General features: G+C 66.3%; 1 protein-coding gene across 1 annotated transcript; it reads left to right on the forward strand.

Moving 5' to 3' along the window:
* Positions 1–373: 373 nt before the first annotated feature.
* MIGA2 (mitoguardin 2) lies at positions 374–21,246 on the forward strand. The gene is made up of 16 exons (XM_051838511.2): positions 374–496; positions 2,327–2,568; positions 3,144–3,354; positions 4,844–4,956; positions 5,575–5,686; positions 5,869–6,005; positions 11,815–11,932; positions 12,490–12,590; positions 12,940–13,055; positions 14,279–14,351; positions 14,426–14,512; positions 17,222–17,320; positions 17,458–17,592; positions 17,980–18,033; positions 18,540–18,656; positions 18,844–21,246. Exons 2-16 carry the CDS (start codon positions 2,473–2,475, stop codon positions 19,045–19,047), a joined length of 1,773 nt encoding a protein of 590 aa, XP_051694471.2. The 5' UTR covers positions 374–496; positions 2,327–2,472; the 3' UTR covers positions 19,048–21,246.
* The last annotated feature ends 895 nt before the right edge of the window (positions 21,247–22,141 follow it).

Genomic DNA, 22,141 nt, shown 5'->3' on the forward strand with positions numbered 1-22,141 from the left:
CCCGTCAGCGTCAGGTGCAGCGAGGGGGCCGGGACTGCAGCCCCGCGGCGGTGGCATTTGAAAATGGGCGCCTGTAGAGCGGGAGGACTTGCCCGTGCGGCGACCGCTTAGGATCAGAGGAGCCAAAGGGGCCGCCCCGGCTCCCTTCTCAAGAGGGGCCTGGTTGTTCCCCTTCAGCCCCTTTAAGGGTGGCTCCGCCCCCTGGTGGCCGCCCATGTCAATCTAATCCCGGTGGCCAATCGTCGGAGAGAAGACACTACTTCCGCGCCTCAACCGCACTTACGGGGCGGGGCACAAAGTGGCGGAGGCGGGACCAGCCGGGCCATGTGCTCCTCCCCATTGGCCCGAGGCCACAGCGGCGCGGGAGGCTTCGGCGATGCTCATTGGCCAAAGAAGGGCAGGCCGGGCGCGAGGGCACGCCCCCCGGCGGCCTCGGGTTTGGTTGCGCGGCGGCCGGGGAAGGAGACGCTGCCCTTCCACGGCTATGGGGTCCCGGGTGCGTTGCGGCGCGGGCTTAGTGCAGCGGGCGAGCGGGCGGGCGGCAGGGCTCGGGGCTGGGGCTGCAGCGGGCGGGGGGCTGTGCGGCCGCAGACGCACCAGGACGGTGCCCGGGCTGGAACGCGCGGGTCCCGGCGCGGAGGCGGCGTGAGACGGGGGCGGAACGGGGCGGCGAACGGGTCGGAGCGGGGGTAGGAGCCCGGGCCTGGAACGGGGCGGCGGGGGCGCGGGGGCGCGGACGCGGACGCGGACGCGGAGCCCGGGTCGAGGCAGGCCCGGGGCTGGCGGGAGCAGGTGTGCCGGCCTGCGCACCTGCGGGGCCCTGCACCAGCCTCGGGGGTTTTCTGGGGGTCACGGCCGGAGGAGGTATTGCTGGGGTCCCGTGAGGGATGCCCGGTGCCCACGGCCGCGCGCGGGTGAGGTGTCGGGGATGGGCAGAGGTTGGCTCAAGGTGGGGGCCGGGGCGTAAAGAGGGGTGCTCCAGTCAGCGGCGTTCGTGGGGTGTCCAGGTCTGGGGGAGGAGGCACGTGGGGCTCCGGGGCCGAGGTGTCGCCCCTGCCGCGGCGGGGGTGCGGGGAGCAGGGCCCTCCCGAGACTGTGGGACGGGACAGGTGGCTGTCCTGGAGGGGCGCCGCGGTGGGCTAACGTCTGCGCTCTGGGCTCAGGCCGAGGGGCCGTGGCTGGGTCGCTGGGAGGGCAGGGGCGGTCCCGGGTACCAGCGGCTCCTCCTGTGGGCTCTGGGCTCTCCAGGCCTCAGTGCCCGCCTCTGGCTCCTGGAACGCGCTCTGCATTCCGGCCGTGTCTCCCGCGGGGACTCAGGAGCCCAGCGGGGGGAGCGGCCCCTGGGCAACACCGCCGCCGCCTCGGAGCCCCGGCCCAGCTTGGCCGCTGACTCGGTGACCGCAGAGGGGTTGCTGACCGCCCGGATCGTCCGTGTCCCCCAGCCCCAGAGCCAGCCGGATGGGATCGGCTCTGCTTCCCACTGTCTCTCGTGCCGGCCCGGCGACGTTGGCTGCCGTCCCAGGGAGACGGGGTCTGTCCCGGCCGGCGTGTTCCTTCCGCTTGAGGTCCCAGGAGACCTTGAAGGCCTCCTGGCGGTCGGGGCGCACCCGTGGGATCTCAGGGTGCACGCTTTCTGTGTGGCGGGCACGAGCTCCCAGTGCCCTTGTCCTCTGTGGTTCTGCCGGGGCTGCGGCTTCCTGCTCTGGGACGGACGGAGCTGGGGCTTGCGTCGAGCAGTCTAGAGTCCGGTGGACCCGGTCCAAACCCAGCTCCGCGCCATAACCGGCCGTGTCACTTTGGACTGCTGATTCAGGCTGCCTGAGACGCAGGGAATCGGGGGTGTGTTTCGGGGAGAAGGGTGGGGAGCCGCTGCCTTGCGGGGAGCAGTGTGTGTAAAGGACTCAGCACGGAGTACCCAGCACCCAGAGTGTGCAGTCGCTGTCGGTGGCCGGGGAGGCACCTGCTGCTGTCCCAGTCCTGGACCAGACGGAAGACGTAAAAGATGCAGTGACTCAGACGGGGGCCTGAGGCTGTGTTTAGCAAATGGCCCAGGGGTTTAAGAAGGGTGAGGAGAAGCGGCATAAGGCCCCGGGCTTGGGAGCGGCTTGTCCGTCTCCCTGTCCTGGGCCAGCGTGCAGGAGACGCTGGCCTCTGGCTCCGGGCGTTCGTGGCGGGCACGGGGTCTGTGGCAGTGTCTGGCCGCTGGCCTGCAGGGGCAGAGGCTCTGGCTTCCCAGGCTTGGGCTTTGCCGCGCCGCCTGCCCCGGTGTGGGAAGTGTGCCGACAGGTGCACGTTCTCGCGTCTGACTTGATCACCTGTCTCTTAGCCGCGTGGGGGCGACCTCTGGTATGCGCATCCCTGTCCTCCCGGGGCCTGGACGGTGCCCGGGACCCGGCCAGCAGCGAGGTGAAGGCCATCTCCTTGGACCAGCTCTCGGCCCCGAGGGCTGTCGCCTGGGGCGCTGGACCGGCCATGGAGTTCCGGCGGACAGAGGGCATGTCCATGATCCAGGCCCTGGCCATGACGGTGGCCGAGATCCCTGTGTTTCTGTACACGACATTTGGGCAGGTACGGCCTGGGGTGGGCTGGGGTCCGGCCCTGCCCCTCGGCCCTGGGCCCCTCGGCGTCCTAGAGAGCTGGGCCCAGAGGGAAGTCTGCATCGGGGGTCGGGGGTCCTGGGCGCACTTTCTCAGATGATTAAGGGGGTCACCAGGGCCCCGCCCGCCAGCCACAGATGTGTGTGGTGCCCAGGCCGCTTGCCACGCCCACATCTGAGGGGCTTCCCGGTGCTGCTGGCAGCTGCTGGGGGCCAGCGGCAGCAGCATCTTTGAGGGGTCCTTGAGGAAGTGGGGGTTGGCACACTTGGGTCTGTCTCCTACGTGAAGCCGTGGGGGCCTCGGGCTCCTCGCTGGGAGAGGGGTGAGGATTCTAAGTACTCGGGTCAGGCCCCAGTGCCCTGCCTGGCTCCTGCGTAGTCGGCGCCTGCTCCCCTACAGCTGTGACCCCCAACACTGATGGTCCCAGGAACCCTTGCTGGTCCCCCCCACCCCCCTGGCATTGGCACTTAGCGTCTGCCCCTCCCCTGAGCCGGGTGGGTGCCCGGTACCTCGGGATGCGATCGGCCGCCTCCCTCTGCCCTGCAGTCCGCCTTCTCACAGCTGCGTCTGACGCCAGGCCTGCGGAAGGTCCTCTTCGCCACAGCCCTGGGGACCGTGGCCTTGGCCCTGGCCGCCCACCAGCTGAAGAGGCGGCGGCGGAGGAAGAAGCAAGTGGGCCCCGAGCTGAGAGGCGAGCAGCTGGGCACGGTGCCCCTGCCCGTCCTCATGGCCAGGAAGATGCCCTCGGGGAAGAGAGGTAGGTGTGCGTGGGGGGGCGGGGGCAGCAGGGGCGCCCCTTCCTTGAGTGGCTGTGGGGGCTTGGCGGGCGGCCCCGGCCTGGGAGGGACGAGCGGGTGTGGCTCAGGAGCCAGCCGCGCCGAGGGGTGTCTGAGCAGAACAGCGCTCCCGCCGTCCCCTCTCTCTGAGAGCCACCCAGACGGGCGCACGCGGCCAGCTGGGCCCCCGCACGGGAGGGCGGCTGGGTCCTGGCCCCGGCCCCTGCCCCGTCTTGTGGCTGCTGGCGGGATTCCGCTGCCCTGCTGATCTCGCAGCATGGGGCCTGCTGCGCCTGCGTGTGCGCCCTCTCCACCGCTCGCCGAGGCCAGGAGCGGGCCTGGGCGCTCCCGGCGTGAGCAGAGGTGTCCTCCCGATCCGCCCATTATCCCGGCACCGACAGCGTCCCTCTGTGGCTCAGGAGAGAAGGCCGCAGGCAAGGGCAGAGCAGGGCCCGCGAGTGCTGTGCAAGCTGGGTCTTCTTCCTTTCTTTCTTTTTAAAAGATTTATTTGTTTAAGTGAAAGGCAGAGTTGGGCTGGCGCTGTGGTGTAGCAGGTAAAGCCACCACCTGCAGTGCTGGCATCCCATATGGACGCTGGTTCGAGTCCTGGCTGCTCCTCTTCCGATCCAGCTCTCTGCTATGGCCTGGGAAAGCAGTAGAAGATGGCCCAAGTGCTTGGGCCCCTGCACCCGTGTGGGAGACCCGGAAGAAGCTCCTGGCTCCTGGTTTGGGATCGGCTCAGCTCTCGCCATTGCAGCCACTTGGGGAGTGAACCAGGGATGGAAGATCTCTCTCTCTCTCTCTCTCTCTCTCTCTCTCTGTGCCTCTCCTCTTTTTGTGTAACTCTGACTTTCAAATAAATAATAAATAAATCTTTAAAAAAAAAAAAAGGCAGAGGAGGAGGCTAGACAGAGAGAGGACTCCCATCCACTGGTTCACTCTCCAAATGGTGCAACGCCAGGGCTGGCCCAGGCTGAAGCCAGGAGCCAGGAGCTTCCTCCGGGTCTCCCACGTGGGCGCAGGGGCCCCAGCACTTGGCCATCTTCCACTGCTTTTCCAGGAGCATTAGCAGGGGGCTGGAGCTGGAGTGGGGCAGCTGGGTCTTGAACGGCGCCCACATGGGATGCCGGCGTCACAGGAGGCGGCTTGGAAGCCAGGTTTTCGCCCGTGGTGGCCCCGGGGAGCCGGGAGCCTCTCGCTGGCGCGCGCTGCTCTATGTCTTGTTCTTTCCCGTCCCCTCTTCTCAGTTGGAAAACAAAACTGTTCTGCATTTTCAAACTCTGGGAGGGTTCCGAGTTAGCACAGGGAAGTTGAGTCGGGTGGGAAGTGGCTGGGCCCGCTCGTCCCCGCAGATCCGGCCCTGGGTGACGGGATCTGGCGACGGGAGATGGCAGGAGGGCGCCGAGGTCTCTGCTCCCCCGGGCGCGTGGCCTGCATGACCCCCCCCCCCCCCCCCCCCGTTCCCTGCAGGCAGCTCCGGACGGAGGGTGCAGAGCCCCGGCAGCAAGAGCAACGACACACTCAGCGGCATCTCCTCCATCGAGCCCAGCAAGCGCTCTGGCTCCTCCCACAGCCTGGCCTCGGTGAGGGCGGGGCGGGCGCCCTCCGGAGGCTGCACAGGTGGGGGGCGGGGGGGCCTGAGCCTTCCTTGGCTCTCTCCCCAGCCCCTCCGCCTGTGCAGGCTTCAGTGGGTGTGGGAGAGAGGGTGGCGGTGTCTCGGGGAAGACGTCGGGCGGCTTCCTGCGCTGTGCCTGGCACCCCACTAGGGACTGGGGGCGTGGAGGTAGATAAGACAGAAGCTTGTCTCTCCTGGGGCGTGGCGTCTGGGTCATCGACTCGATTAGTCATTCAGCAAGCAAGCACCAAGCCTCAGCGCTGAGCCAGGCACTGCTCTGGGGACCCAGGACCGTCCAAAAGATGGCCGTCATCCTGGAGGAGCCCACAGCCTGCCGGGCAGGTGGTCACCCACGTGGCTGACAGGCCTGGCTGGGGGTGGGCTCGCCCAGGAACCGATGGGAGCTGCGGCTTCCTGGGCCACGTCTGCCCCGTGGGGGTCTCTGAGGTCGGCAGGCAATGGGGTTGGTGGAGTGGGCGTGGCCAGGGCCAGCTCAGGCTGTACTTGGGAGGGTGTGGCGGATGGTGGGGGTTGGGAGGGGTCTGCAAGGGCCTCACTGCTTGTCCTCGCACTTCGTGGCGTCCAGATGGCGGCCGTGAACTCATCCAGCCCCACGTGTCTGGGGCCGTGGGACGCCAGAGGGGTGGAGGAGTCCATGAGCACGAGCGACGGCCACGCCGAGAGCCTCTACATGCAAGGTGCGGGCCGGGGGCTGGGGGCCCGGCCTGGGGCGGGGCGGCGGGGAGGAGCCGCAGCCCTCCCAGCTGGACCGAGGCCAGTGGCCAGGACCCGGCTGAGTGAAAGCCTGCAGACGGCCCAGCCTGCGGCCTCTGCCGCGTGGGCCCCGCTCCGGAGTGACTCCCTCCCCCGTCTCGCCCAGGCATGGGGCTGTTCGAGGAGGCCCTGCAGAAGTGGGAGCAGGCGCTGAGCGTGGGCCAGAGAGGGGACGGCGGCAGCACCCCCACGCCCGGGGACGGCCTGCGGGACCCCGAGACCGCTTCGGCAGCGCTGTCGGAGGTAGGTGACCTGGCCGCCGGGCAGGCTGGCGCCGCGGACGAGGGGCGGCCCAGCCCGCCTTGCAGCTGCAGGCCCTTGCCCTCTGGCACGCGAGGGTTTTATTCTACTTAAGTGGCATGTGCGTGACGACGTGCCACGCCTGGCGCTGGGAGCTGCTTGGTGTGCGAGTCCCGCCTGGCTCCGGAGGGAGGAGGGAGGCGTGCATTTGAGAGGGGGCGGGAGGAAGCAGGGCCCCGGCCAGCCGAGTCCGTGAGCGCATCGTGGGTTTTTCCCTTTCTGGTGCACGTTTTTGGTGGCCGGCCAAGTGTTCTGCGGCAAATGTGACTTATTTCAGAAAGAACGACAGAAGAGGCTGGATGCAGAGGTTGTGTCAGGAGCACGGCAACTGCGTGTCCCAGGGCGGCTGTGTCAGGAAGCATTGCTTTGTGGTAGTTGGCGACACCAGAACGGTCGCGTGCCCAGCAGTGGGGCTGTGGGGGACTCTGCCAGCGTGACAGGGAGGGAGGGTTTTGTGTCTCCGCCAGGTGTCAGTGAGTCACAGGAGCCAGCGCTGTGGCGCAGCAGGTAAAGCCCCTGCCTGCGGTGCCAGCATCCCATATGGGTGCCGGTTCGAGTCCCGGCTGCTCCACTTCCGATCCAGCTCTCTGTGTGGCCTGGGAAAGCAGTGGAAGATGGCCCAAGTGCTTGGGCCCCTGCAGAGACCTGGAGGAGGCTCCTGGGGAGGGAACCAGCGGATGGAAGACCTCTCTCTCTCTCTCTCTCTCTCTCTCTGCCTCTGCCTCTGCATCTCTGTAGCTCTGTCTTTCAAATAAATAAGACTGCAAAAAATAGAGCGAGCTAGAGGGCGACCGGCGTGCCCGGTGCGGAAGGTGCCGGCGCTGCGGACTCAGGAGGGGGGCGGCCGTGGGCCAGGGCTGCGGGGAGAGGCGGGAAGGCGCTTGTTTACTTACCCGGGCCTTCGGCTTCTGCTTGGTTTCCTGATGTCTAGCAAGTACTCGCAGGAGCCTTGTGTGGGTGGCGGTGTCACAGCGCTGTTTGTGTTAGTCTTCTTAGACTTACTTGTTTGAAAGGCAGAGCTGCAGAGACAGAGGGAGAGCTTCATCCGCTGGCTCACTCCCCAGCTGGCCACATCTGCCAGGGCTGGGCCAGGCTAAGCCAGGAGCCTCCCCCAGGTCTCCCACGTGGGGGCAGGGGCCCAAGGACTCAGGCCGTCCTCCGCTGCCCTCCCAGGCCATAGCAGGGAAGTGGATCAGAAGTGGAGCAGCCGGGCCTCGACCTGGCGCCCATGTGGGATGCTGGCACCGCAGGCAGGGGCTTTACCTGCTGCGCCACAGTGCAGGCCCTGGTTTATTCTTTTGTTAAATAAAGATTTATTTTATTAAAAGGCAGAGTGACAGAGAGGGGTCTTCCATCTGCTGTTTCATTCCCCAGATGTCTACAACAGCTGGGTCTGGACCTGTGGCACTGGGCCATCTTCTGCTGTGTGCCCAGGCCCAGGCCCGTCAGCAGGGAGCTGGGCCGGAAGTGGGGCAGCTGGGGCTGAACTGGTGCTCCCAGGGGCATAAGTGGTAGCTTAACCCGCCACACCGCAATGCTGGCCGCTGTTCTGTCCTTACACATTTCTGTACTGAAAAAACTGGAAAGCAAGTGCTGCCCCCCCACCCCCATGGAGCCACTTGGCACACTCTGTCATCCACCTCAAAGTGACGAATCCCTCTGGTATTCAACCCAGAGGGGCTGAACACCTCACAGGTGAGGGGGCCTGGAGGGGTGTGTGTCCAGGGCCCAGGTGTGCCCTGCGGGAGCTGGGACCACTGGGAAGGGGAGGTTTCTGTGCCCCCCCTCGTGCCTCCACCCCTGCCTTGTTCCTCCACCTGCATCTTCCGGTGGCCGGGAGCCCGGTGGCCGGGAGCCGGGGGCACCGTGCACAGGGTGAGCATGGGCAGGGATTGGAGGTGACTGTGCCATCCACGTGGGAGCCGTGAGCTGCTGCAGGAGGGGCAGGGAAAGGCCGGGGCTGCAGAGTGGGGACGTCAGCCCGCGGGGCCACCGAGGGGGCGGCTTGACTGCCCAAACTGTGTTTACGGCAGCACTCCCATCATTCCCTCATTGTGCCAGCACTGAGGCCTCGTGGCTGTGCAGCCTGGGGCTTCGGTCCCCAGCTGCCCGGGAGACCCCAGGGCCAGCTGCAGGAGGTGCTGAAGTGCCCTTGGCCGGCAGCGTCCCTGACCCCTGACCCCTGTCACCACGGAGCAGGCCCTCACCACCGTCTCTTTCCAGGTGGTTTTCTAACAGCTTCCTTGAAATGGAGTTCAAGGAATTCCGTTAGCGTTGACCCCTTTAAACTGTAGAACGCGGTGGCTTTCAGGGCGCCGGTGAGGCGACAGTCGTGTGTGCAGCCTTTTCACCTCCCCAGTAGGAGGCTCGAGTGTCGCGGCAGCCTGCTGGAACTGGCTTCCTTGCTGTGGCGCATCCGGGGTGTGGCGCGGGTCACTGCCTCGGTCCTGGGTACCGCTGAGCCGTGGTCCGGCTGGGCAGCGTGCACCTGTCACTGCTTTGTCCATTGGTGGCCGGGCGCCTTGTTCTCGCCTGCGGGCTGCAGTGGGCATCGGTGGACACGTCCCCGTGTGGACCGTGAGCGTAGGCTCTAACTAGGGGTGTGGTAACACCTGGGGTCACAGTGGCGGCACTGCCAGTCTGCCTCTGTGCATGGCTGGCGGGCGGGCAGGGGGCACGGCCACGGGGAAGGCAGAGTGGCAGTGCAGGTTCTCCACACATGGCACTAGCACTGCTTATTTATTTATTTATTTTTTAAGATTTATTTATTTGAAAGATAAAAAAGTTACGGGCTGGCACCGTGGCTCACTTGGTTAATCCTCCGCCTGCGGTGCCGACATCCCATATGGGCGCCGGATTCTGTCCCGGTTGCCCCTCTTCCAGTCCAGCTCTCTGCTGTGGCCTGGGAAGGCAGTGGAGGATGGCCCAAGTGCTTGCCCCCTGCACCCGCGTGGGAGACCAGGAGAAGCACCTGGCTCCTGGCTTGGGATCCGCATAGCACGGCCGTAGCGGCCATTTGGGGGGTGAACCAATGGAAGGAAGACCTTTCTCTCTGTCTCTCTCCCTCACTAACTCTATCTGTCAAATAAAAGAAAGAGAGAAAGACAGACAAGAGTTACAGAGAGGGGTCTTCCATCTGGGTTCAGTCCCCAGAGGGTCGGAGCGAAGCCAGGAGCCAGGAGCTTCCTCCAGGTCTCCCACGTGGTACAGACCATTTCCCAGGCCATGAGCAGAGAGCTGGATCGGAAGTGGAGCAGCCGGGACTCGAACCTGTTAGAGAAGAGTTGCAGACTGGAGCCTCCTCACACAGACACCAAAATGTGAGGAAAAGAGGCGCAAAATAGAGGCAGTGCGTGGATTTGCAGCCAGACCGAATTTATTCCCACATTGCTGGAATGGGTGGCAGAAGGCCCTGACCCCCGGGGCCCGGCCTTTTTAAGGTGGGCTAGGGCTGGGGGATTCCTGGGCTGGGCGGGGCCCTGGGAACCTGGGAGGAGTGAGGGTGGGGATGAAGGCCAGGGGTGTGAGACCCAACTGAGGTTCAAGGAAGGGCAAGGGACACATTCCAGGGCTGAGCTGTCTTTCGGGCAATGAGCAAGAATGGCCGAGGCTTCCGTCCTTGTTCCGTCAGAACTGGCGCCCGTATGGGAGGCTGGTGCCACAGGTGGAGGCTTAGCCCACAGTGCCACAGCGCCGGCCCCTCCTTGTCTTGTCGCCTGTCCTGGACGTGAGCCCCTGACCTGACACACGACAGACAGAGTCGTCCCTCCCCTTTTCTGTGCTGTCGGTTAAAGCACAAAAGAGAGAGCGCGCGCTCTTCCATCCGCTGGTCACTCCGCAAGTGGCTGCAATGGCCGGAGCTGAGCCGCAGGAGCCGGGAGCTCCATCCAGGTCTCGCGTGTGAGTGGCAGGGCCCCAAGCACTTGGGCGCCCTCCTCTGGTGCTTTTCCCAGCCCATCAGCAGGGAGCTGCATTGGAAGTGGAGCAGCCGGGACACCCATGGGATGTCTGTGTCCTAGGCGGTGACTTGACCCCATGCCGCAGCGCTGGCCGCACACAGCAGTTTGTCACTCAGGGTCAGGGTCACAGGTTGTTCCTGTGTTGTCTGTGCGGTGCATCTGGTGTCAGGCAGAGGAAAGCGGCACCCTCTGCCAGAACCGCGAGGCTCTGCCGGCCCCAGGGAGCAGGCCTGGCCCTGCCGGGGAGCCCAGCATGGGGACTGCGGTCCCCCGGGGCCTGGCCCTGAGTCTGCTCTGCCGGCTCTGGCTGGGACCTGGCGCTTCCAGCCTCCTTGGGTTTTCTTGTGAAATGGGATCCCTGCCCTGGAGGGATGCATTGAGACTGAGCAGGGGGGTACCCGGCCCTGGGGGACCCAGTGACCCGCTGCTCCTGGTACCCGGCCCCGGGGCACCCACAGTGACCGCTGTTTCCACGGGCACCCCCTCTGCCCCAGCTCTTCTGGGTCTTTCTCCCCAGGGCCCTCAGGCCCGAGTCGGCTTCCATCTCCTCCCCAGAGTCCAGTTACCTGCAGGTGTAGGGTCTGGCAGCCTCCGTGGAAACAGAGAGGCCACGCTAGCTAGTGGACACCTCCCTGGGGCCCAGGGTCCGGCACCGTCTCTTCCCCCACCCTGGCCTCTGTGCCAAGGCCTCTGAGGCCGCCCGGCCCTGTGCATTCCTTGGAGGCAATGCCCCAGGTGAACTGCAAACCCCTAAACCAGCGCCTATCCCTGCCCCAGCCCCAGCCAAGCCTCCCACTCCCCCGCCACCCCTGCCCCCCCCCCCAGCACTGGGGACACCGCCCCTGCTCCGGGCCGGCCCCAGGGGCACAGTTGGCCTTAGCAGGGATTCCAGCCCCCCCCCCCCCCCTTTGGGGCCATAATAGGGTAATTACAGTGAGTGCCTGGCCCTAAGGGAGCCTGGAGAAGGAGCTTTGTTTTCTGGTATTTGTTTGTTTGTTTTCATTTTTTAAACATTCTTTATTAGTTTTTAAGATTCACTGTGACTTGTAGATAAACCATAAGAGGCATCTCTCCCACCCTCCGCTCTCCCCCAGGAGGCAGCCTCAGGGCCTGGGACAGAGGAGACTTGGGATTTGCCGGGTGGTGCCTGGGTCTGAGCCCGGTGCACTTCAGTCTAGGGCAGGGGGAGCGAGGGGGAAGCCGCCCACCGTGCTTCGAAAGCGTCTTATTTTCTAAATAAGAGACAGAGAGAAAGGTCTTCCTTCCATTGGCTCACCCCCCAGATGGCTGCTACGGCAGACGCTGCGCCAATCCGAAGGCAGGAGCCAGGTGCCTCCTCCTGGTCTCCCACGTGGTCGCAGGGGCCCAAGCACTCGGGCCATCCTCCACTGCCCTCCCAGGCCACAGCAGAGAGCTGGATCAGAAGTAGAGCAGCCAAGACCTGAGCCGGCGCCCATGTGGGACGCCAGTGTCGCAGGTGGTGGCTTAGCCCGCTGCACCACAACGCCAGCCTCCCCTCGAAAGCTCTCCAGAACCCGCATTAGGAAGCGGAAGGAGACTGGCAGAATGCATGCTAACGGCAGAATGCGCCTAACTTGTGACTGCGAAGGCCGATCGTTTTAGCAGAGAACACACAAGATGCGGAGGTGTCTGACACATCGCTGGGGGGTGCGAGCGTGTGGAATCCCAGGTGTGCGCCAGCCCGGGGCGCCTCTCCAGGGGGACTGCTGCCCTGGCCCCTCGCGTGTGGGTCGGGGTCACGGTCGGGGTCACGGTCGCTGTCGTTGGTGCAGCCGGAGTCGCAGCGCCGGGAGTTCGCTGAGAAGCTGGAGTCGCTGCTGCACCGGGCCTACCACCTGCAGGAGGAGTTCGGCTCCACCTTCCCCTCGGACGGCGTGCTGCTGGACCTCGGTGAGCCGCCGCGGCCCCTCCATGTGCCTGCCGCACAGTGGGGATCCCGAGGCACCGCGTTACCCACACGGCCTCGATGCAGGCTTGGGATCTGTGTGTCGGCATCTCCCAAAGGCCCTGCCGGACCCTCTGCTGTGGGCGCAGCCGGGTGGACCGGTTGATGCCGTGCAGGTGCGGCCACGGCCGAGGTCCACGGAGAGGGAGCCGTGCTGTTCAGCCCACGGCCAGAGTGGGAACTGGGGACCCATCGCATCTCCGACTAGCCCTGGCCCTGCCAGCGCAGACCCAGGGGTCAAGAGGGGAGGCCGTGGCTGCACACCTCGCCTGCCGGGGGCTTGGGGACGGCCACCGCCCATCCACGGCCTGTGCGTCTCCTCTGCCAGACCTCTTGGTCAGTGGCCAAGCGTGTGCTTATCAGAGGGGAATCCCTGGCCGGGGCAGCGGTGCCCTGGGGCCACGGGTGGAGCAGCGGGAGGAGGACCGGGAGCTGGGTGTTCCCTCAGAGGAAGCTGTGGGTATGGGGGGTCTCAGCCCCGGCCCCTCTCTAACCCCCCCAGAGAGGACGCTCATGCTGCCCCTGGCCGAGGGCTCGCTGCGGCTCCGGGGGGACGACGAGGACAGCCTGACCTCGGAGGAGTCCTTCTTCTCTGCCACCGAGGTGACCGCGTGGGGGCGCTGGGGGCGGGGCCATGGCCGAGCGCTGGGGCGGGCGTTGGGAGCGTGAAGCGAGGGCTGGCTGCTCCTGGGACTCGGCACAGAGGCCGAGACATGGCCGTGGGCCCCGTGGGTGAGAGCAGGCCTGCGCCTGGCCGCGTCTCTCGCTGCCCGCTCGCTGCTGCACACAGCGTGGCCTCTCGGGAGGGCTCCTGGAGGTGGGGATGTGGAAGGCCAGAGCGGGCGCGGGCCCGGGCCTCCTGTGCTGTCCCCTCGCCGGCGGCACGGGGCAGGCCCCTGGGACCTGGTGCTGCGGCTGACGCAGGCCCGCGCCGCCCCCGCCCGCCCCTCAGCTCTTCGAGTCCCTGCCCGTGGGAGACGGCCCCATCCCGCTGTCCAGGCCCGCGGCTGCCTACGAGGAGGCCCTGCAGCTGGTGAAGGAGGGGCAGGTGCCCTGCCGGACCCTCAGGTGCGCTGGGGGGGGGGCGGGTGGAGGTGGGGGTCCGGGGGGCGTGGTGAAGGCCCAGGCTACACTGAGACTGGCGGTGACAAGTCAGTGCCGTTAACTCATCAGATGACCGCCAGGCCCTGTTCTCATCGAGGCCTGACCACAGCGACCCAGTGGGCACTGTGCCTGACCCCAGGGTCTCCGGGTCCACACTGTGGCCTCTCAGCTCGTCTGTGGTTGTGGGGGAGACATTCGTGGGAAATGCATGAAGAGATTGTGTTGATCAAGCAATTCTGCACTCTCTGTCTCTCCCTCTCTCTGTAACTCTGCCTTTCAAATGATAAAATAAATCATTAAAAAGAAATAAAGAAAGAGAGGTCTTCCATCCACTAGTTCACTCCCCCAGTGGCCACAATGCCTGGAGCTGAGCCTGCCTGAAGCCAGGAGCCAGGAGCTTCTTCCAGGTCTCCCACGCAGGTGCAGGGCCCAAGCACTCGGGCCATCTTCCACTGCTTTCCCAGGCCACAGCAGAGAGCTGGATGGGAAGTGGACCAGCTGGGACTCAAACCTGCGCCCACGTGGGATGCCAGTGCTGCCGGCGGTGGCTTTACCCGCTATGCCACAGCACCGGCCCGGGATGTGGGCATCCTAACCACTGGGCTAAATATCCACCCTCCGCGTGGTTTTCTCATGATACAAATATGTCTTTGACTTGTGAGACTCACGTCATATTATTTAATGAAAAAGGCAGAGACAGAGATCTGTCCCCCCAGTGCCTACGCAGAGCTGGGAGCCCAGCCCAGGTCTCCCGCGTGGGGGGCAGAGACCCAGCTGCCTGAGCCGGCACCGCTGTGGGGGCTGGGAGTGGAGCTGGGCCTCGAAGCGGGTGCAGGCGTCCCGAGCGGCCCCACGCGGTACCGGCTTTTCTGTGCACTGCGCAGGCCTGGCGCGTGTGTTCACGCCATCACTGAGCCCAAGTGGCCGCAAACTCCAGGTGACACCACCGTGGCCCGGAGGGAGCAGTGGCGCCTGTTGGTCCCCTGCTGGCAAGGATGTAGGACTGCCCGGGGGCTGGGAGAGACCAGGCCGGCCTCAGGGAGCCTCGGGCTCCGGCTCCCCCCCCCCCCAGGCCTGCAGGGAGGCGGGCCCCAGGCCTGCAGGGAGGCGGGCCCCAGGCCTGCAGGGAGGCGGGCCCCAGCAGGGCTCAGGGCCCGGGCGCTGTGACCTTGTCTGTCCTCCCTCAGGACCGAGCTGCTGGGCTGCTACGGGGACCAAGACTTCCTGGCCAAGCTGCACTGTGTACGGCAGGCCTTCGAGGTGCGTGTGCAGGGCGCCCCTGCCCAGCCCCTGGGCCGCCCTCCTCCCCACAGCTCACACCCCCCTCCCCTCAGGGCCTCCTGGAGGAGAAGAGGAACCAGGCCTTCTTCGGGGAGGTCGGCCGGCAGATGGTGGCGGGCCTGATGACCAAGGCCGAGAAGGTAGCCGGGGCCTTGGTATCGACTCTGTGGGTGGAGCTGCGTTTTCTTTCTGAATATTTACTGATCTATTAGAGGGAGAGAGTGCTTCCATTTGCTGGCTCACTCCCCAAGTGGCCACAATGGCCAGAGCTGGGCGGATCCGCAGCCAGGAGCCAGGCGCTTCTTCCTGGTCTCCCACGCGGGTCCGGAGCCCGAGCACGTGGGCGTCCTCCACTGCCTTCCCAGGCCACAGCAGAGAGCCGGGTCAGAAGTGGAGCAGCCGGGACTCCAGCCGGCGCCCATGTGGGATGCTGGCGTTTCCGGTAGTGGCTTAGCCCGCTGCGCCGGGATGCCGTCCGGGGCTTTGTTCTCCTGAATACCGTCTCAAGCAAAGCCGGGAGCTTGGACTCCATGCTCGGGCCCCGGGGAGCGGCGAGAGGATGAGGTTTCTTTCCTGTGCTGACTCGGGTCCCCGGGTCCCCGACCCCAGCCTGGCAGGGTCACAGAATCCACACACAGCCCCTGCGAGGTCGCCACTGCCTGTCCTCGCCTGACCCGTGTCCCCCGTCCCGTCACCCACGGGGGTTGCTTCCTGCCCACCCGATGCCCTGCCGCCCGGCTTCGTGCCGTAACGGTCCGTCTCGTCCACCTGGGCGTCAGCACGTGGAGCCCGTCGCACTGAGCCCGTGGTGGCCCGTCCTGCGGGCTGGCCGTGGCGCGTGCCGTCACCGATGTCGTTACCCCAGCCGCCCATGCTTGGGCTCGGGAGGTGTTGGGAGGTGTCCCTGGGGACAGAGCCCCGGATGCGGCAGCTCGGGCTCCAGAGAGGACACGTGGGAGGCCGGCTGACCTCTGACCTCCGCCAGCTTGCCCTTCCCGAGGGCCCTGCAGCAGGGCGAGAGCCTTGTTGCCTCACTTCTTGGCCAGGACCCGACATCCGTCCTCGTTTTAATCTCCGCCGTCCTGTCCATTGCTTCGCGGCTGATTGCGGGCGACGTTGCGTCATTTTCCGTCTCGATTGGCCACTTGTGGTTTGTCTTCTGTGGGTTTGAGCAACGCTTTTGCACAGGTCTCTCTCCAAATCCCTTCTCACGTGCCCGGGCAGTGATTCTAAAACACACAGCCAACCTCGGCCCCCGCCGCCGCGGGCGTGAGGCTGGGGCCTTGTCCTGCGCTGCCGCGCGGCACGTGTGCCCCGGCCTCCCAGGCACACCAGGCTCTGGGCCTTCTGCGTCTCGAACTCTGTGCCTCTTTTTTTTTTATCAACCTTATTATGAAACAGGTACAGCAGAGAGTGAGAAAGCAGGCCCAGGGCCTCCGGGTGAGATGCCCAGCGCTGGCAGCAGGTGGAGCTGGCCAGCCGCCAGGCTCGCCCTCCCTGCCCCCGCACGTGTCTTCCGAGCCCCACCGCCCTCTCCCCAGGGGCTGCGGCCAGTGCAGGGCCCGGCACAGGGCAGGCTCCACAGGTCACTGGCTAACAGGTCCCCGGCGGCTGCCCCGTTGAGCCTCACTGCTGCCTGCTCTTGGTGGACGCGGGAGCCGGGTCTGGAGCGGAGAGGGGCTGCCCAGGGCAAGTGGAGCCGGCGCTCGCAGCCAGGGGGCCTGACCCGCTGCAGCCTCATCCTCAGGAGGACGCGTGAGCAGGCACAGGACGGGAGGCCGCGTGGGTGCTGGGAGCCAGTCAGGCCTGCTCTCTAGGGTTCCTCCCTCTGGTCCCCCCCCCCCCCACTGTGGGGCCTGGGTGACAGGAGACAGGGAGAAACAGAGATTTCCTGTCCGCTGGTTCACTCCCCAAATGGCTGCAACCACCAGGACTGGACCAGGCCCAGGAGCCAGGAGCTTCATCTGGGATCCGGGTCTCCCGCCTGGGCGGCAGGGGCCGAGGGTCTACTGCATCCTCCACCGCCCCCCCAGGTGCATGAGCAGGGCGCTGGATCAGAAGTAGAGCGGCTGGGACACAGGGCGGCAGCCGCGTGAGGCTTGTGCTGTGGAGGTGGCGGCTTTACCCGCTCGCTGCGCCACGGCCACGGCCCCGGCCCAGGAGGACGACAGTGATGATGCAGTGAACGAAGCTGTGGCAGCCCCTGACCGCCGGAGCCTGTCCTGGGAGCAGGATGAGGCGGCGTCTGCCCCTCAGGGCCCTCCTGGCTGCTCGCCAAGCCTCAGTGTTTCAGTCTGTAAAGTGGGACTAATCATGAGATCCCTGACGGGACAGTTAGACGAGTTGGTCCATGCTGAGACCAGAGCCTGGCACGTAGCGCCTCTGCATGTGGACACGCATGCCCGTGGCTGCAGGTTGTGGCGGCACCCCTGCCCCGAGGGTGGCGTGTGGGTCCCCCCGGCCTGGGCTGACAGCCTGGCTGTGCAGCGGCCCGAGTGGGGGGCTGTCACCCCACCCATCTCCCCATGGAACACAAGGTCCCAGGGATTTGACTGCCTGACTCGGGCTCCTGTTCTCATGCATGCCCGCACAGCGAGAGCACGCCATGGGGCCGGGCACACCCTGCCGGCTGCCCTGGTGTCCGGCGTGTACCCGATATGCCCTGGTTCCCAGAGAGGCGCCCTGCGGTGGGCGGGAGGCTGCCTTGCCTCGATTCCTCCGTGGCTGCCGCCAGGGCTGGGCCCCGGGCCTGCCAGGGCGTGCTCCCCACCCAGCCGCTCCCCGTGAGCTCGCCCTGCTGGGTCTCCGGCCAAGCCCGTGAGCAGGACGGGCCGTGCTTGTCCCCGCAGAGTCCCAAAGGCTTCCTGGAGAGCTACGAGGAGCTGCTGACCTACGCCCTGCGGCCCGAGACCTGGGCCACCACCCGGCTGGAGCTGGAGGGCCGCGGGGTGAGTGGGCGCTCCGGGGTCCCTGGGCCCTGGTGGGGGAGGGGGCGGCCGTGCTGCTCTCCGCCTTGGCTCTCCTCTGCTCCTGGCGTCCTGCCCGGCCCGGCCCGGCCCCGCGGCTCAGGCCCCGCCCCTCCCAGGTGGTGTGCATGAGCTTCTTCGACATCGTGCTGGACTTCATCCTCATGGACGCCTTCGAGGACCTGGAGAGCCCGCCCGCCTCGGTGCTGGCCGTCCTGAGGAACCGCTGGCTGTCAGACAGCTTCAAGGAGACGGTGGGCCGCTGCTCCCGCGCCAGCCCCTGCCCCTGGGGTCGGGGGCCGCCTGTTGCTCCCTCCCTGCTCCCGGGAAATCCAACCAGAGCAGGACGAGACAAAACAAGCAAGAGAGGAGACTAGGATGAGAGCGTGGCGCAGACGCCGGCGGGGCCAGCAGTGACCCCGGCAGCCGGCCAGGAACCTGGGCAGGGGGACCCCTGGGGCAGACGGTGGCTCAGTCCTGGGACCCGCAGTCCCGGGGCCGTACTCAGGTTCAGGTTTTCCACGTGTCTGATTCGAATCCAGGGGAGAACGGCAGGCACCAGGCCCATGTTCCTGCTGGGGGGCGGGGGCCGAGGGCCCAGCCTGTCCTGACAGCAGGCTGGCCCTCCTGTCTTTGATTAGGCCCTGGCCACTGCCTGCTGGTCGGTCTTGAAGGCCAAGAGGAGACTACTGATGGTAAGTGACTTGACAGGCCCCGGGGACGCCGTGTGTCCAGGGTCCCCTCCTGGCGCCCAGCTCAGCTGCCCCCTGTGGGTGGATGCTGGCCCCTGCTCTGAGGGTGCGGGGCTCACCCAGGGGCCTCACAGAGCCCCCAGGCCCCACTGCACCTTGGCCCTCGTCAGTCCCGGCACCGCTGCCCCCTGCCTTGGCCAGGAACTCCCCAGAGGAACCTGTGGGACCACATCCGCCGTCAGGATGTGTCCAGGCCCCGCCGAGGGGCACGGGCATCCTTGGGGGGGGGGGCCGGTCCCTGCAGCCACGGCTCCATCCACACCCCCCGGGCAGCCGCCGGCTCCGCGGCCCTGTGCTCCGGCACTTCCTGTGCCACGCCCACCACAGCCCCGCCTCGCAGCACCCCGCTCACCCCACCTGCAGAAGGGAATCTGGGGCATCAGGGTGCCTCGCGCGGGCGGGACACGGCCAGCTCGAAAGCCCGGCCCTGGCCCCGCCGCCCTCCACAGGTGCCGGACGGCTTCATCTCCCATTTCTACTCCGTATCGGAGCACGTTAGCCCTGTGCTGGCCTTCGGCTTTCTTGGCCCCAAGCCCCAGCTCGCCGAAGTCTGTGCTTTCTTCAAGGTAATGGGGGTGGCTCCTGCTCTCTCTGCCCCAGCACAGGGGCCCGGGGGGCGCCAGGGACGGCGCCAGGGACAGCGCCAGGGCTGGACCTGCTCCTGGGCTGGGAGAGCACGGGGGGGGGGGGGGGGGGAGGAGTCTGGGCGGGGGCGGGGCCTCGGCCCCCACTGACGCCTGCCTGGGCCCCCAGCACCAGATCGTGCAGTACCTGCGGGACATGTTCGACCTGGACAACGTGCGCTACACGTCGGTGCCGGCGCTGGCCGAGGACATCCTGCAGCTGTCCCGGCGCCGCAGCGAGATCCTGCTGGGATATCTGGGGGCGCCGGGGGCCGGCAGCGGCCTGAACGGGGCGCTGCCCCAGGAGAACGGGCCCCTGGGCCAGCTGCAGTAGTGAGCACAGGCCGGGTGGGGGCGGCAGTGAGGGGGCTGTCCGGCCCCTCCTTGGGGTCGGTATCCGGAGGCCCGGACCCTGCCTGGGAGTCCCGGGGGGCGGTCAGCAGGGCCTGGCAGGGGTGGGACCCTGAAACACCCACACCGCAGAGCTGCTGGTGAGGGGCTGGGAGGGACCAGGAGGACGGTGGGAGGCGGTAGGCGGGCTCTGCGGTGATGGTCACGGCGTCCTGAGCAGGGAGCAGCCCGGGGCCGCCTGGTCACAGGGCCCAGGCTCCCACACTGGGGAGCAGCAGAGGAGCCAGGGCAGGGCGGGCCCTCGGCAAACGCAGGCACTAAGCTGGGATGCTGCCCTGTGGCGTTCCGCGTCCTGCCGAAGGCTGACACTGACCCTGCCACCGCCAAAGACGAGGGCATGTGGGGCGGGGGGCTCCCGCCCGCCACCCACCGCCCCTGTGGCTGGGAACTCGCTGCGGGTCAGCCCTGGGGTGCTCCCCAGCAGGGGCAGTCAGGGGATGAGCAGGGCTGGACCAGAGCGAGCCTTCAATCACGCACACACAAACCCCGGGCCCCCGCACATGGCTGGTGGTGGTGCCTGAGCTGGGGACTTTTATTTATTGCCTTAAGACTTTTACTTTGCGCTTCTGCCCCTTCCAGGCGTCCGGCCTGCAGAAGCAGCTCCTGTTCCTGGCCTCCCGGTCTGGGGTGAGAGGCCGGGGCAGGAGGGCGCACCGAGGGAGGGGACGCTGGGCGCGGCCCTGGTGCCCTCCCCCACCCCGACATTCCGTTCTTTTGCACACCCCGCGCTGTGAATGGAGCCCTGGGCCTGGCCCACACCTGCTCTGATTTGCTTCCGAGTCGCACGGAGGTGACGTTTCCTCGTCTGTGTGTACACGTCCGTCCCGCACCGCCTCTAGCGCCCAGTGTTGCAGCTTCTGACAGAGCGTGCGCATCTGAGCTGGCTGCCCGCTCGTTGCCGGGACCTGCTCCTGCGGGTGCTGAGCACGGAGGTTCCGGGAGCGTGAGCGTCAGGGGCGCCTGCTGTGGGCTGACCGCTTGGCCACCTGGGAGACCCAGCTGGGGTTCCAGGCGCCTGGCTTCGGCTTGGTCCAGCGCCGGCTGTTGTGGGCAGCTGAGGAGCGACCCAGTGCATGGGAGATCTGTCTTTCTAACTAAAGGTTTAAGCCTGCCTGGTCTTCAGTGTTCTGTTCGAAAGGCCTTTAAAGTTCTTTTAGCTTATTTTCAAACGTGTGGAAGACAGGAAGGAGTCACACCCCGCCCCGGCTGGAGAGCCTGCAGACCGCCGCACCGCATCATCACGCCTGCAAGAGCAGTAGTTCTCCTGCCCCCTTAGCCCTTCCCCGCCGGCTGGGGCTGGGCCACAGTCACAGAGCCCATCTGGTCGCCGCCACGGCAGTCAGGAATTGTCTGAAACAGGCTCGTTCAGGTGTGACTTGGATCCCAGGGGACGCACTGGCTTTGCTGCAGAGGTGTGCCAACGACCACGTGTGGTTCTAGAATATGTCTGTGGCTGGTGTCACGGGGCAGTGGGCGGAGCCTCCGCCGGCAATGCCGGCATCCCATGTGGGTGCTGGTTCAGGGCCCAGCTGCTCCTCTTCCCACCCAGCTCCCTGCTGATGGCCCGCGTGCTGGGGCCCTGCACCCACAGGGGAGACCCAGATGCAGTTCCAGGCTCCTGGCTTCCGCCTGGCCCAGCCCTGATCGATGTGGCCACTGGGTGGGGGGGTCAGCCAGGGGATGGAAGATCTCTCTCCCTCTCTGTAACTCTACCTTTCAAATAAATCTTTAAAAAAGGAAGGGTGAGGTTTCAGGCACTGGTGCGGCTCTCAGCGGTGGCCTCGGTTACAGTGTAGATGATGCGTGCAGGGCCAAGCACGGCGTAGCCCGCTAAGCCGCTCCTGCCAACGCCAGCATCCCCTGCGCCTCTGTGTCCCAGCTGCTCCCCTTCCGATCCAGCTCCCTGCTGCGGCCTGGGAAAGCAGTGGGAGTGGCCCAGGTGCTTAGGCTCCTGCACCTACGTGGGAAACCCAGAAGAAGCTCCAGGCTCCTGGCTTCAGCCTGGCCCAACCCCAGCTGTTGCAGCCATTTAGGGAGTAAAACCAGTGGGTCCAAGATCTGTCTCCCTCTATCTGTAATGCTGACTTTCAAATAAATAAATCTTGAAAATGAGCTACAAAAATGGCGTAGCACAAATGTGACAGCGGAAAGACAATCGTGTGCTTACTAAACACACTGCACCTGCTGTGTGCCACGCGCCACGCCAGTGGTGGTGGAGTGCTGGCACTGCCGGCACCGCCCGGCTTCAGGGAGTCTTACGTGGGCCCCCCCCCCGGTCACGCCCCCAGCAGGCAGATTTATGCCATGGAAGTCAGCAAGTGCCACAAACCGGAGGCTGCACTTGGCCCATGGTCCTTGGCACTCAGGCCCACCTTGGCCCAGTGTCCATGGCAAATGTTTACATTCTTCACCTTATTGTCTCCGCTGTGGACCGGGCACATTAGGAGGTATCGACTGCACCCCAGAGTGCCCAGTTCCGACCAGGCACCTGTCAGAAAACCAGCCCCAGCCCCTGAGGGACCCTCGCCCAGCCCTGGGAGGACCTGCCATCCTGCGGAGTGACAGAGACCTTAGCGCCCCCCCATCACCCTCTCTGCCCCCAGGCCATTCCTAAAGCCGGGGGGGGGGGGGGGGGCCGGGCCTGCGAGGTCTTCCACCTGGGGAACCTGTGCCCACCAGGAGGGGCTGGGTTCCCGGGACGCCCCTCCCCCCAGGTGCCCCTCCAGGGAGCGTCCTGTGCCCAGCGCTGGGGAGTGACAGCAGGAGGGCGCCCACTGGTCTCACCGTCAGCCGCAGGGCCGGCCAGGGCTCAGGGGCACGTGTCCATCGGTCCACCCGACCGTGCACACAGCAGCCCCCGCGCCTGCAGCCATGGAGCGGGACGTACCCAGACCCCAGCGGGTGGTGGGAGAGGTTACCGGGGTGGGGGGCTGTCCAGGGGGCTTCTCCCCGGGCTCTTGGTCTGGGGGCTACAAGAGCGGTTGGTGAAACTTCAAGCGCCTCACATTCCATTTCTG

This window comes from Oryctolagus cuniculus, chromosome 1 (assembly GCF_964237555.1).
Source record: "Oryctolagus cuniculus chromosome 1, mOryCun1.1, whole genome shotgun sequence".
Taxonomy (NCBI): domain Eukaryota; kingdom Metazoa; phylum Chordata; class Mammalia; order Lagomorpha; family Leporidae; genus Oryctolagus; species Oryctolagus cuniculus.